The sequence below is a fragment of the Cariama cristata genome, unplaced genomic scaffold (assembly GCF_000690535.1).
Source record: "Cariama cristata isolate BGI_N322 unplaced genomic scaffold, ASM69053v1 scaffold39930, whole genome shotgun sequence".
NCBI lineage: Eukaryota > Metazoa > Chordata > Aves > Cariamiformes > Cariamidae > Cariama > Cariama cristata.
In genome coordinates, this window is record NW_009594832.1 from 1 (window position 1) to 14,755 (window position 14,755).

Sequence of the window (14,755 nt, forward strand, 5' to 3'; positions counted from 1 at the left end):
CCAAAGCTCTCTGTTCAGCCAGGCCTGTCCTCTTCCCCGCCGGCTTGTCTTTCAGCACATGGGGACAGCTTGCTCCTGCACCTTTTAAGATTTCCTTCTTGAAGAACGCCCAGCTTTCCTGGACCCCTTTCCCCTTCAGGGCTGCCTCCCAAGGGACTCTGTCAGCCAGGCTCCTCAACAGACCAAAGTCTGCCCTCTGGAAGGCCAAGGCAGCAGTTCTGCTGACCCCACTCCTTACTTCTCTGAATCGAAAACTCTTATCATTTTGTGATCGCTATGCCCAAGATGGCCTCCAACCATCACATTACTCACATCACATCACCCACACGTCCTTCTCTGTTCACAAACCACAGACCCAGTGGGTGCCTTTCCTCGTTGGCTCCCTCACCAGCTGTGTCAGGGAGGTCTCCGCCACACGCTCCAGGAACCTCCTGGACTGTTTCTTCTCTGCTGGAAAGGGGAGCAGAACAAGAATGAGTGCTCTCTTCCAAAGCCCTGGAAGAATACAAGGGGCGTGAGGAACTTCACTGGGCTTCAGTGTGTATCTAATTTGTTTTTCTGAACCATTTCTTATTCTCACTCTAGCTGTGGTGTTTAGGAGTGCAGTTTTTTGTTTTTTACATACACAGTTTGACGTAATTTCAGTCAGAATTTAGGTTTTCTTTTTTGTGTGTGCTTAAGGAACACATGAAGCTTTTTTGTAATGAGACTTCTGAAGTATAATAAAGGCCCAGAGATAGTGATTTATGTAGATAATGGAAAGTTCAACTAAATTATTTTTCCATTTGACCTAACTCTTGTGTTGTGTAAATTTTACAGGTGCACATGTGAATGAAGAGGACTTCTTATTGTTGGAGCTCTTGAACTGGTTTAAGAATGACTTTTTTCATTGGGTAAATAATCTTCCTTGCAGCAGGTGTGGTGGGCAGACAGAGCCTAAAGGTGACTATCTGTCGCCTACTGAGGATGATCTAAGGTGGAATGTCAGTCGAGTGGAAAATCATTACTGCAACCAGTGTCAGTTCTGTAATAGATTCCCAAGGTGAGCATACAAAGATTTGCTTTGTCTTTCTTTTCCTGTCTTTCAAGAAACAGCTTTGCATTTGTGCGTTTTGAGAACAGGTGATAAGTTGTTGGTTGAAAGATGAGAGAAACTGTTTTAAGTAACATGATAGGATGGTTGATGAACCAGCAATTGCTCTATAAGATTAGAGATTTTTAAAAACAATGTATTGCTTTCTTTTATGTGGCCTTGTTTTGAATACTTGTTTGATTTTCTTCTTTATTTTTTTTTTTTACTGTTAATTTGATAAAGTACAACTTCTAAATAAAATGTGTTAATATTAGCATAGTATGTAGGTAGGTTTTTGGTATTTCAGGGAAAACTTTCACTTCTATGGGAAATCACAAAGGGTAATGCACATCTTTTGCTGAGTGTACGGCAAAAGAGAAAATATCCAATTTTTTAATAGTTTTGCTAACTATCGAAAGGACCAGTGTACAAAAATCGTATTTTAAGATGAAGTCTAAGTCAATTTTGAAAACTGAAAAAAACAGATTCATTTCAGTACTGCTGTAAACGTGTGATGGAGTTATTGTGAGTCAAAGTAAAAGTAGCGTTCTGCTCGCACGTGTTTTGTGCAGTACAGCAATCACTTCCATTGTCTTCTGTGGATTGAATGGCACTGAAATCTGTTCAGATCGTCACAAGGGCAGTCATGTTGTAAAGATTTTGAAAGGTGAAACATATTTTCAATTATTCTGGTTTTGTTTGGTTTTTCTCCTGTAGGTATAACAACCCTGAAAAGCTTCTGGAAACCAGATGTGGACGCTGTGGCGAGTGGGCTAACTGTTTTACACTGTGTTGCAGAGCTGTAGGGTTTGAAGCTAGATATGTCTGGGACTGTACAGGTATCAGTATTCTAGAATATTGTAATGTTTATATGCAAAATGAGGTTATCTATTTTATGGTTCTCAGATTATATTAGCCATCAGGCAGCATATAGAGTTACGAAGTTCAGCTCACAAAGACAACATAAATTCAATTTCCTGTCTTACCTAGTGAGATGAAATATAGTTCTGCAAGTAAGGTTAGGTGATTGACTTATCAGAATGATACAATCTTCAATTGAATCTAAGGCACTGTCATCCTAAGATAGAAAGAGAAAGCTCTGGTAATTTTTCTGAATGTAGATGAACAGAAAACATGTTCTTTCACCTGTTCCTTCATTTCATAAATCAAGAAAAGTTACAATATTCTACAATATTAGAAGAGAGGATCTATCCTTACAATTCATTGTTTATTCTTGGCCTTTGTTACATAGATCATGTGTGGACTGAAGTATATTCTTCATCTCAGAAAAGGTGGCTTCACTGTGATCCCTGTGAAAATGTCTGTGATAAACCTCTTCTCTATGAAACTGGGTGGGGAAAGAAGCTCTCCTACATAATTGCATTTTCCAAAGATGAGGTAGGAGTAATTATATTAATGATAAACAAACTTGCCCCAAGGCAAGTATGTGATGTATTCCATCTTAGTGTGACTTCCATAATTATTATGGAAAAACATACTTTGATTAGCTAGCCTCTTTAAATGAAGCCAGATACGTGGGAATTTTTGGTTGCTTTATTTTCTTCTTCAACTTGTACTTGAGGTTGTTGACGTTACCTGGAGATACAGCTGTAAACATGAAGAAGTACTCTCTAGAAGGACAGCACTCAGTGAAGCTATGCTACGTGAAACAATTAACGCACTAAATAGAACGGTATGTAGCTTTTTTTAAATGGGTTTCTTTAAGTGAAACATTAAGTGTCTTTCCAGAATGCGAAGTCCTTGAACAAAGGAATGCATTTGGTAACCTGACAGGAATGTCCATGCATCTTGGAATATAAAATGCTGCTAACTATACAGACCTCATTTTACACTGAATACATAAGAATCAGTCACAGTGCTGAACTTACGTGAAATAAGGTAAAGAATGTTATGTGAGAGGATTATCATATTATCTCTTACATACTCAGACCTGTGTGTGTATATATAAATGTGCATATATATTTATTTTTTTTTCTTGGTGGCTTTGGAGTAGACTTGTGCATCAACGGATGTTGAGGGTAAACTACAACTGCTTTGTAGCTATGTGGACTCCTTGAGGGCAGCTGAACATTTTCCACATCAATAATGCTATAACTTGAAAAAAATAAAAAAAACAACTTGAAAAATTTGTAGTTCTAAGAAATGTAGGCCTAATTTGTTTTCTGTGACTCTTTACAAGCTCTGGGAAGCGGGAGGAATGATTCACAGGCTGTTTCCAAGACTTTCAAGAAGTATTGATACCATCAGCAGAGCTTTGGCTCAGAGCCACATACACTGTTCATGCCCAATGCCCTCAAAACACCTGGAGCCATTTGCTGCACCTGCATGTCATAGTCACAGAACCTGAGTGCACCTGGCACCTCTCGGCTAAGCTTTTTCCACTCCCTGCTTGGGACAGGATGAACTTTTCTTGACTCAATATACTAGAATACCACAAAACCTTGAACCACTTGTGAGGTTCCATTTTTGTTCCCACTTCCTTCCAGGGCTAATTCCTATGCATAGAAACTTTAATTCCAGTGATAGTATGCAGCTGATGGCTTAATAAACAGATTATGCCTTTTTAGAGGCCTGCTGTCTTGAGAGTTATAGCCACAGAGTAAGACTCTGAAGAATTGAGCTGGACTCCTGTTTGAGGCCAGGGCATGGAATCGTTTTATCAGTATGAAAAATTAGAGTCACATAGTGGAGTGGAGCACTGAGAAGGCTGACCAGAGTAGCAAAATAAAAGGAGGTAAAGGATCAGAAATTCAAGTTGAGGATTATGTGCGCTTCGTGCACTTGATGTGTTAGAACTGGTATTTGGCAGCTGGAATTTGTTCAGCTGGAGCTGTTCCGCATAATTTCTCTATATCTACTTTCCTTTATCCAGTTCCACATTGTTATCTGGAACAAAAACCCTTCAAATGCCTCTTTTCTGATCCCTAATAGCAAAACTTTCTCGGGTCAGGACTGCTTTTGAGATAACTGGAATACTTACTGGCCTGAAGTCTCAGATCCCAGCGGGCTGAGCGTGCATGCCTTGGGCAATTGCCAAAGTAGAAAAAAAAGATGATGTGTCATCATTTGCATACTCAATGTTGAACTTAATTTTCGAAACCTGTCTGGGTATATCCACAGTTAAGGAAAAAGGCTTCACATATCAGCTCTGTATATTTGATGTGAAAATCATGGAGACAAAATCCCAGCCCCTCAATGACTTTTTATTTTTTTTTAAAGTTGTGTACCAAAAAAATGCCCATAGTTTTTTTCATGTGGGCAAAGAAAGCTCTTTCTCTTTTCCAGTAATTTACCTGGATGTTGTAGGTGATATGTTTTTCTCAGTTTTCTGATACCTGCAAAACTATGAATGTCGTAGTTTGTTTAAGATAGAATCAGTCACTGTGAAATAACTCTTTCAGAGACCCAACTGAATCTTTTGTTTGGGCTTAATCACAAAACTGAGATGGTTGCGAACCAAATCTCTCCATCTTAGAGAAGAAGAGTTTGACCAAAAAATTATGCTTGCTTTCTCTTTCCCCCCAATAATATCAAGAACAGCTATGAATACATATGAATAGCTATAAAATATGCTATGTGGAAGTGTTTTATCATCCAAGCAAATGTATTATAAACAAGGCACAAACCGTGTTTTAAAATAAATCCACATAGTTAGTGCATGCAAGTTCACAGAAAAAGCACTGCTGTCGAGTAACCATGCAGTTGTGACTGATTTATATTTGCACATGTGATATAAGATTAATGTTTCAAACAGTCAGTCTAGACTTTAAATGTTAGTCTGTTTTTTCAATTCCTTTTTTCCCTATTGGTATCACTCTAGAGCAGAATTACAAATACCATTTTTCTGAATTTTTTACTTTGTTTCTTAAATGTGTTTTCAGAGGCAACGATCTTTGTCAGAAAATAGAAAAAGAGAACTCTTGGAAAGAACAATTGTGGAGCTTGTTGAATTTATTTCTCCTAGAACGCCTAAACCCGGAGAATATGGTGGAAGGACATCAGGTTCAATGGCTTGGCGAGTAGCCAGAGGTGAAGTTGGTCCAGAGGTATTTAACTCTTGCACTGATGACCGTCTTAGAGGTAGCTAACTAGAGGTTCTATGATTATGGTCTGCAGAGGAATAGCACTTCATGGTAGGTAGCCTGCAGATGTAGCTCAAACAGTGAAACTTGCAAACACATCAGATGCTAGTTTGATGTAAATTCAGTAGAGGTCCACAAGTAATTTTTGAGGGTTGATGGTGGCCCGTTGATTCTAAAAATGTTTGGGAATCCTTGATCTAAAGTGTTTTTTTCTCTTACAAGTTAATAAAAAATACTTTTTTGCCTTTTAATTAGTTACAGTGTGACAGAACTAGAAAGTTTAAGGCAGCTGAAAGCAGTTAGGAAAACTTTAAAAAATGTTTAGTAGTATTATTAGTTACTACTGGTTAAAGCCTGAAAGTAGGTTTTGACCAACTTTTTTTGTTAATAAAACAATGTGGGAGCAGTTAAGATTGTGTAAATGGAACAATCTCTTAAATAATAAGCTCGATTGATTTTCATATCAATGTTTTAGTCTATTTCCAAAAGGAAGATCTTATTTTTAATTATTTTATACTAAGATACAGTTTCCTAGAACTGTAGCCATTATTTAGCTTGAGCCAGCATGCAAAGGTGTGACTTATCCCATCACTTGTTACATCCATTTTGTAGCGATCCTGTCATGTGGAATGACTGACAATCCTAAATAGAGCCAGTGAGGTGAAATTAATGAGTTTCATAGGATTGTTTAAGTTTGAGAAACTAAGAGTTTATTTCAGTTCTCCATAGTTTAGAAGATTTAATTTCTGCTTTGCCAAAACTCATGAGAACAATGAAAAATCTTTAAAAAAGCCAACAAATACTGTGAACTTACGAAGTTTGTACCTTAAGTTTTTTTGGAGTTGATTTCTAAGCTGTCATATACAAGCACCTGTATATGATAGTCACAGCATTACATTTGCTATTGAAAATAACCATTTATTTATTGATTGTACAAGAGATATACTCAACATATAAATTTTCTATCCCTGACATGTTAATCTCTTACTTAAATTTGCTAAATTTATGTTATTTTGTTAATAACTTACTTCTGAAAGTAATTACATGAAAATTTTAAAGATAAAATTAGTGCCTCCTTCTGGAAAAGGTGTAGGTCTGTGGTAGGAAGCTGGTTTAAAACTTCATTTGCAGAAATGCTTTTGTCCATAAGCTCTCTTAAAAATGACATTTTTTTCAGTTGGCAGCAAAACTGAATTGGGAAACCATAACATGCTCTTTAAGAGTAACATAGTCTTACTGAAATGTATTGGGGAATGTATTTTTTGTCTTTTTCAGAAAAGAAAGGAAGTACTTTTTATTCCCTCCGAAAAAGAGAAGACATCTAAACTCTTCCATCTCATCTACAATATAGTAGAAGATAGTTATACACGGATTTCCAATAGTAATGAAAAAATAAGTGGCTGGGAAACAGGTGTTTGGAAGGCAGAGTCTATCTGGAGAAAGGTTGAAACAGATTGGAAAATGGTAAGGATAACAATTACTAAAAGTGTAAAATCTACTGTAAAAGTATGATAACTCCAACAAACTGGAAAACCTTTGCCAATTTTGGGCATCCAAACCTCTCTTGGTGCCCATAGAATTTAGCTGATGGTAGTAAATATTACTGTTCAGCTTCAGGTAAGATTGCCAGGTGATTTAAGAAATCGGAAATAAATTTAGCATGTCTTTCAGAAAGGATGACCGAATTCTCTGCAGATAGGTAAAATCCTTGCCAAAGCACCAAATTTTCAAACATGACTTCCTTCTTACACTTATGGGTAAATGCACAAATACAGTTTTATTGAAAAGCAGTATTCTCTCCAAAAAAGCTACTTTCTTTGTTTTTGAGACTAGCTTTATAGTGCATCATATCTCTTTGATACCCAGCCAAAGGAAGAAACTGTCATGCTAAATATTACAGTTCCATCTGCAAGAAGGCAAAAACCTGTCAGTTACCCAGATTGTTGTATACCCTGCCCAGAATCCTTCCCCGCTGTCAGGACACTGAGCAGCTGAAGAATCATGTACTCTAAATCTAAGAGGAGAACTGATGTCTGTAAGATGGAAAGGGATCATTTACTAGCAAACAGCTTTTCCTGCAACAGCTACCAACCGTGGAACTGAGTGTTCCTGTCAGGGACTATAGCGTGTTATTGCTTTGTTCCCCTGTTGTTTTACTAGTCTGAAATGTCTCCGGCCAAACATTCTTCTAGCTTAGGCAATGGTTTGCTTCCCGTTAATGAAAAATGGAGCTAAGCATCTAACTGTCTTCTGAGGTTTTCTGTGCTGCGTCTATACATAACTGACTTGCAAAATGCGATGGGGGAATAGCTTGGAGAGGTTATTCTACATAACAGAGAAGGAATAAGGGAAGAAACTGGAGAATAATATAAAAGATGTTACAACAGAGTAAGCGAATAGGAAAAGGGAAGTAACAAAAACTCGGAATGAGGGCAACTGTTCTCTGCTTCCCTACAATGTGCTAAAAATCTGATAGCACGTTGTATCTTCAAGTCTCCAATGATCAGTTATCCTCACTTTTGCAAGAAACATACTGTCTTTGCACTGAAACCAATTAAAAGTCCGCTGTTCTGCTCAGCTCTACTTAATCAGATAAAACAAGGAGGGACCGATCTGTAAGACCAGGCAAAAAGACTTTACCCTTGTATTTAACAGCATGTCAGTTTTTCTAGATAAAGGATGAGAGGATGACCTAGAGATCCAGGTATATCTCAGGCTTGTGGGTAAGGCACGTCAGTTCTACAGGAACTGCTAGTATCCTGCACAAAGTCTGTGTATGAATCTGAAATGACTTTTCCTTGAGGGTTGTTTGTATTATGGGGAGACAGCAGAGGGTAAGGTAGTTTGGGGGTTGCCTGTTCTTTTTGTAACACCTCTATATAAATCTGCAAGGTACGGACTTGGAGTTTGATTCAGCAGCTGTCCAAGAAACTTACCAGCCAAAGGAGTCTTTACAAAAATATTTTGTTTATCATTTAGTATGTGATGAATGGAAAGGAATTTAAACATAAAAGTCACAGTAAGGTAACTATAGATGTTAGCCCTGGAGTAACAGAAAAGAACCTTCAGTTACGTATTCTGTCTTTGTAATGTTGTTGATTGAAATTATTCAGATAGATGATCATCTTGGCCAGTCTGATAGTAGCCATCTAGATCATATTTGTGTCTTTTCTTGCAATTCGGTGTCACTTGACTTCATGGTACACAACTCAAACAGGTACAAACCACAAATTTCATCACATTACCCAGAGATAACTTGGCATCCAGGACTCAAGCAAACAGACCACAGTAGGTCATAATAAGAATGTAAGAACTTGCAGATCTGAAATCCCTGGGTTTCTAAAAGGTTGTTTTCCAGAAAAATTTCTCCAATGGAAGAGAATTTGAAGGAATCTTTTTTTTTTCCCCCCCATGAATTCAGACTTTTTTCAAGTAATACTGGAAAAAGAATAGCTACGTGTTAGAGGACAGTCAAAAAGACACAAAAGGAAACTTTACCTTCTGTTTTTCTGATTAAATGCTTGGATACTATAATGGAAGATGAGACAGGCTACTGTTTTAGGTTTTATCCCTGAAAGCCTACGTTTAGTGCACCTTAACCAAGTAGTAATCAATGGTTTGGCTTCTTTACTCAAACATGGCAATTCAATAGGATCTGATCAAGGGAAATCTCTTGGTAGAACTAGCTGAGGTACTTAAATTGTGTGGAGATCAGCACTTTTGTGAACATTAAGATTATATTTACATGAAAGCAGGTTAAACTATTACATGCTCGTAGGTGAGCTTCAGTGTAACACCTCACACCTTTGGGGTTTTTCAGTTTTCTTAAACATGAGAATTAACATTTTTATGCCTGGTGCATAGTAACACTAAAATTCTGTTTTATAGTCTGTCTGACACTTCTGTGTTAGGGTGGGATCTTTAGTAAAACATACTACTGTGTTTTATTGTCATTTTATTCAGAGTTGTTCTTCCCAGATTAAAATCTAAAGAGCTGTCTAAGTCCATCCAGTATGACATTAATCAGAAGCCTGAATGTCACAGAATTTTGCTAAGTTTTCTTAACTGAGGATTCTGAAGGATCATGGCAGTTTTGACTCTTTAATCTGTAATGTCTGTTATCTTGGTATGCTGATAATAGATGCTAGACTTGAAAGGACCATCAGACGCTTGTTATAAAATTCTTACCAGGGTTCATAGTAGCTTTAATGAATGTTAACATATGAACTTGACTGTTCAGCAAGGTGAAGTTTAGAACAGCATTGGGACTACATTAAGTTATGCAAATCTCTAACAGCTCAAGTAATGTTAACACAGAATTTATGTATGGCTAGCACGTATGATCTGCTTTAACCAAGACATGTCAAGTCCTAGGAGAAGTGGTGTGCAGCCAGCAGCCACGTCTGAAGAATCTAAAATACTGGTTACGCAGTTTTGACCATTAGCAGCACTGGACAACCAAAATGAACAGCCGAAGTGTGTGAGCCTCTGCATTTCTATAAAAACCAGAAGTCTGCTTTTTTTTTTAAATAAGAAACTTAGATATTTTCATGGCTTAAACTTTACCAAGCATGTTGAAATAGATTAGTGTTCCCTAGTGAAGGACTACGAACGTGTACAATTACCTAACTGTAGAACAGACTTAAGGATTCAGAATGAGATTATATATGGAATTGTACTACGTACAGTTGTAAAGGTTCAGAGGCTTGATAGAGGATGAAAGTATGTTATCTTAAGATTTTATGTCCTTGTTACAACGATTAATTAGATGTGTGTTGGTCATATCAGTTTTTGACATGCTGACTATATCTTCTTTCCTTTTAGGTTTATTTAGCCCGAAAAGAGGGGTCATCCTCTGCTTCCATCAGCTGGAAGTTTGAGTGCAAGTCAGTCGGTCTGAAAATAGATAACATTTCAGTTAGGACAAGCAGTCAGACATTTCAGAGTGGAAGAATAAAGTGGAGACTTCGCTCTCCAACAGCAGAAATTGCTCTGATAGGGGGTAAGTGTGGAATTTAAATAATGAATTTCATAACAAGGTCAAGAAAATACTATGCATTTAATCAAAACTGGTACAAAAATAAGTTTTATTAATATAAAAAATTATTAAATAAAAAATGAATATAAAAACCCCCAGCTGTACCTGCAACAGAGGAGGGTTAGCAAGAACACAGATACTTGTGTGTTTTACTAGAAAGGATAGATGCTTCTATGTGCGGTGGCTTCAGTCTTCACTGGGTCCTCTCAGCACAAGCACTAAATAAATAATAACTAAAAATTTGCAGCTGTTTTTCTTTTCCTACTGATTGACACATGAATTTGAGTAGTTGCAAGCAAGATCCTTTAGACATTCATTACAACTTACCCTTTTTAACAGGCATTCTAGCATTGTATGCTGTCTTGGAGCAGTGGCTTACTGAATTGTGTGTCTTTTCCTCCAATAGATAAAAACCTTTGCTCCTATTCAGATTTTTCTGGTGCAACAGAAGTTGTGTTGGAAGCAATTCTAAATGGAGGAGATGGTGAAGCTGCATGGCAACACACACAGCTGTTTAGAGAGAGCTTAACAGGGTGTGGAGAAAATAGCTTGGAGATAATTATAAAACTCAGTGACCTCTGAGACCCTGAAATGAAGAGATGTTCTTTGGATTCCTTGAAGAGGTTATACCATGATACAACATGAAGATTTGGTTGGCAGTCCCTGTTCATCCTGCTGGCAGATTATTTCCTGTTTCACTGCTTCCATTTAACCAACTTGAAACTGCAAATGTATTGAATAGGTAAACGTCATAATGAAAACCTCTTCGCTTTGAAAACAAACACCAAAATTTTAAAGGATTGAACCATGAAATACCCTTGTCTTAAACTCTATGATGAGACAGTTTTTAGGAAGCAAAACATGATCATAAGAGCACAGAGCAATTGTAATTGATTTTAATTTGGAGTTTTGGGGTTGGTTTGCTGGGTTGTTTTGTTTGTTTTTTTTTTTATAATCTACTCCTTGGAAAAACAGTTTGAATTCCATTTTCCGATTACAACAGATGCTTGTGATGATTTTAAAATATTTTAAAGAATAATAGAAGACTTAGATATTTTGAAAGAAAAATATGATTTTATGTAATAACCAGAAGAGCTGAAATTAAGATACATTTTGAAGCAATATTGAAATCATCTTAAATATCTAAGTATTAAACTTGCATTTAATACCTAGAAATGTTTGGAAATACGATGATGTGCTACGAAAATAAACTAATTTTGAAAGAAGTGTTCATTATGTACCTAAAATTGTCGTGGCCTGTGATACGAAATTGAGACTTAAAATTGAGTAAGAACATCAGAATTTTTTCTATGAACAGATAGATTATTCATTATAGATACTTTTTAATGATATAAATTCAGATTTGCCCACTTTTTAAAAGATTTATTAAGCATGTAGGTTGAAATCACTTTTTAAGGTATTGTCTTGAGTTACTTTGAATACTATTCCTGGATTTGATGTAAAAGTATATACAGTTTTTCTGTTCATTAATGCAGTGTTTAAATTTCTTTTCATTGAATGTAATACTGCCACCCAGGAGATGTCAGATGTAGCAGTGCTGTGAATAAAGTATGGAGTGAACGTTCAGATTAGATAGTCTTTATCAGAGGATTTGAGGAAGGCTATGGCTGGATTGTACAAGAAATTTTCTATTATAGACTATAATGCAAAGTTCAAACTATAGTTTTATTTTAAAGAAGTGAAAATTAGGGATGATGTTCTCAAGATCAGTGTTTTTAAAGCTTTTTGTTCCTTTTTCTGACCCTTCCAACTGCTGTATTGATTTGAAATGATCATCAAAAGTAATTTACGTTGAAATAAATGTTTGGTGACCTTTCAACAAATCTAAGCAAATAGAAGACTATTCAGATTTTAGTAGGAAACTGCGTATGTGCAGTGATTGTAGGCATCAAAATTATGCCAGAGACATCTTAAAAAGTAGTAGATTATGGCAGCTCGGGAGGGACAGAATGATGCATGATGGATTATATACTTCAGAATGTAAATGGACAGTTTATGAGGAGGATTGGAAAGACGAAGTCTCACTCCCTTAATACTGAACAACACAGCAACAGGGAACTGTATAGAAGGGTGTTCACCGACACTTGATTAATGCAAAGTGAATTTGCCAGTCTCCATTCAAAACTCCTCCTGTATTTAGTTTCAGTGAAATGCTGGTTCTGAGATTTTGAGTGCGAGCCCAACAGAAAAGTATTTTAGACTAATCTGTATACTATGTTGGAAGAAAAAAGACAAAAAAAAAAAAGATGACTTAGTGACACCAATCAACAAAAATGTTTCCGCTTCATAATTTTGATAGCTGAAAAAGAAACTGCTTTAAGACAAATGATTTCTAGCGTTGTATTACTTATAATAGAGGACTATGAGGAATTGCAGAACAGCTTAACTGTATTTGATAATTTGAAAGCAGAAGGCAGAATAAATTTAAAAGTAGTAAGATAAACATAATATTCTCAGAATTTTGTTCAGAATCTGTGGGGGAAGAGTAATAGCTGCAGATAATTTACTAAAATCATCTACTCAAACAGCAGAGTAGTTGAAGTCCGTTATTAAAATGTTTGAATGAATTAAAAAGATTGAAAAAAGCCTCGCCAATCTAATTAATCAAGAAGTACTTCTGTATGTAAGATCACATGCGATGAATAAAAATGCTTACTTTAAGAAAGAAAGAATGAATAAAAACCTCAGCCTGAATGGAACTAATCTGAAAAAGTTAAGTGAAACTCCTTCAACTGTCTTTTGGGAGTACCCTATGGACAGTGAACGTTTTGAATCTTTTCATGCATAAGCTGTTTTAAAGGAACTAATTTTTCTCTGTTGATCTCTATTTCAGTGCAACTCTTAATAAATTTTTAAATATTTTTTTGAAACCAGAGGTAATTCCTCATCAATAGTAACTTACAGTATCCTGAATTTGCAATATTATACGGTGGAAAGATCTGTGCTGCAGTGTGCTCTGAAAGTATGGGTATTAATTTCTGTTGGCAATGATGCGATACTGGTTCAGTTGTAGGAGATGTCGATGAGAGGGTATGTAGCTAAGAGTCAGTGCTTGCTCAGCTTCTTAGAAGTTTGGGAAGGGGGAGGTTAAATGGGGAAATAAAAAATACTGTTGCCCAGAAATGTGTGGCTTAATGTCAATATAGGTAAAACCAGCAATGTTTTCTAGAATTCAGTTTAGTCTGGTGCATTTTAAAGAATGTCCAGTGTGCCATGGGTGTCTTCCAAAGTTGCATTGAGTTGTAACAGTGAAATCTTTTCAATCAAATTTTACATAAATACTATACTACCCAATTAATGCTTGCAGACTAATTTTGAAGTGCATGATTTCCGACAGAACTATGTGGGAGCCTGTGCGCAGAATTCCTCCTTTCAAACAAGTATTTGTTGTGCCGCACTGTTGTCTCTCTACAGTTGATCATATAACTGTTCATTTCTTCATAGCCTGTTTTGACTCTGAATGCTGCAACCACTGGTGGCAACCTGCAAAACTGTAGGAGTAATTTCCTACACCCCATGAGGTTTCTGGGAAAATGTATCTTTAAAGCATATGAAGGAAGCCCCTTGTAGGCAATGTAGAGAGGAAGCACAGGTATAGAAGAATCAAGCAAACTTCATTATAAGATGTATACTTGCACGCAGAAGTAGGTAATGAAAATGATCTCATCTGATCCTGTGTGATAATCTGTTGCCTTTACTCGTCAGTTACCCACAGAAGATTTTTCACATAGAGTGACTTAGATGTCAGATACAATCCGTATTTGTGCAACATCAGGAACTGTAGAACACTAAAAATGAAGTACGTTTAGCTCCATAATACAGTGGAATGAAAATAGATGGTAGGCAGCACGTACGGCTCCCAGAAGCTGGGAACATGTGGTCAGCTTCAGAAAGTGCAGTTACTTAAGAAAAACTTAACTGAAGGAAAATCTACTGAGGGAGGAATGGTCCTGTTTTAGCCAAACCAGGACATTCTGATAATGGAACAATGGGATTTACGATGCAGGAGGCCCTCATGGACAGTTTCCCTTAGCAGCAGCTCTTAGCTATGAGTTTTATTTCATCAGGTTACAAATTGTATCTGTCTGTTGCCTGGACTACAGTTAGTTTTGTCCTACAAGCAGTAAACGCGAGAATAGTTTAGTGTATCTTCTAGCAAGCATAACGTTGAAGATATTGGAGGCATGTCACCATATTGTGGGGAGAGTTAAGAAATCTCTCAAGTACTTCAGAAAAAGCTACTTGGGCAGTTCCGCTGTACTTACTCTCCTTCTTGTAGAAGGAAGAGCTTACGAGGTTGTTCTGTCTCCTTAACTTCTTCCCAGTGTAAGAGAAACCAAGGAGAGGGTGAGCTTCTCTGTCTTCTTCTTTATCTCCTTCATCAGCTTTCAAGATGGAAGTAAGGACCAGAGAAGAGCAGGCCCTTGCTGAGACGGTGGTCTGACATGAGTATTAGACCCTTGCCTGCTGTTCTAGTGATGTGGTTTTGTGAGCAAGAGGGACTTGAAGCCCAGTGGAATG

At 36.9% G+C, this 14,755-nt stretch overlaps 1 protein-coding gene across 1 annotated transcript; it reads left to right on the forward strand.

Annotated features, from left to right (window-relative positions):
- Positions 1 to 819: 819 nt before the first annotated feature.
- Positions 820 to 10,795, forward strand: NGLY1 (N-glycanase 1; the record flags this gene model as incomplete). The annotated part of the gene is made up of 8 exons (XM_009699432.1): positions 820 to 1,042; positions 1,790 to 1,911; positions 2,325 to 2,470; positions 2,655 to 2,765; positions 4,975 to 5,139; positions 6,451 to 6,639; positions 10,000 to 10,177; positions 10,620 to 10,795. Coding segments are annotated over 8 exons (1,310 nt in total), but the record flags the coding sequence as incomplete, so codon positions are not given.
- Between the last annotated feature and the right edge of the window lie 3,960 nt (positions 10,796 to 14,755).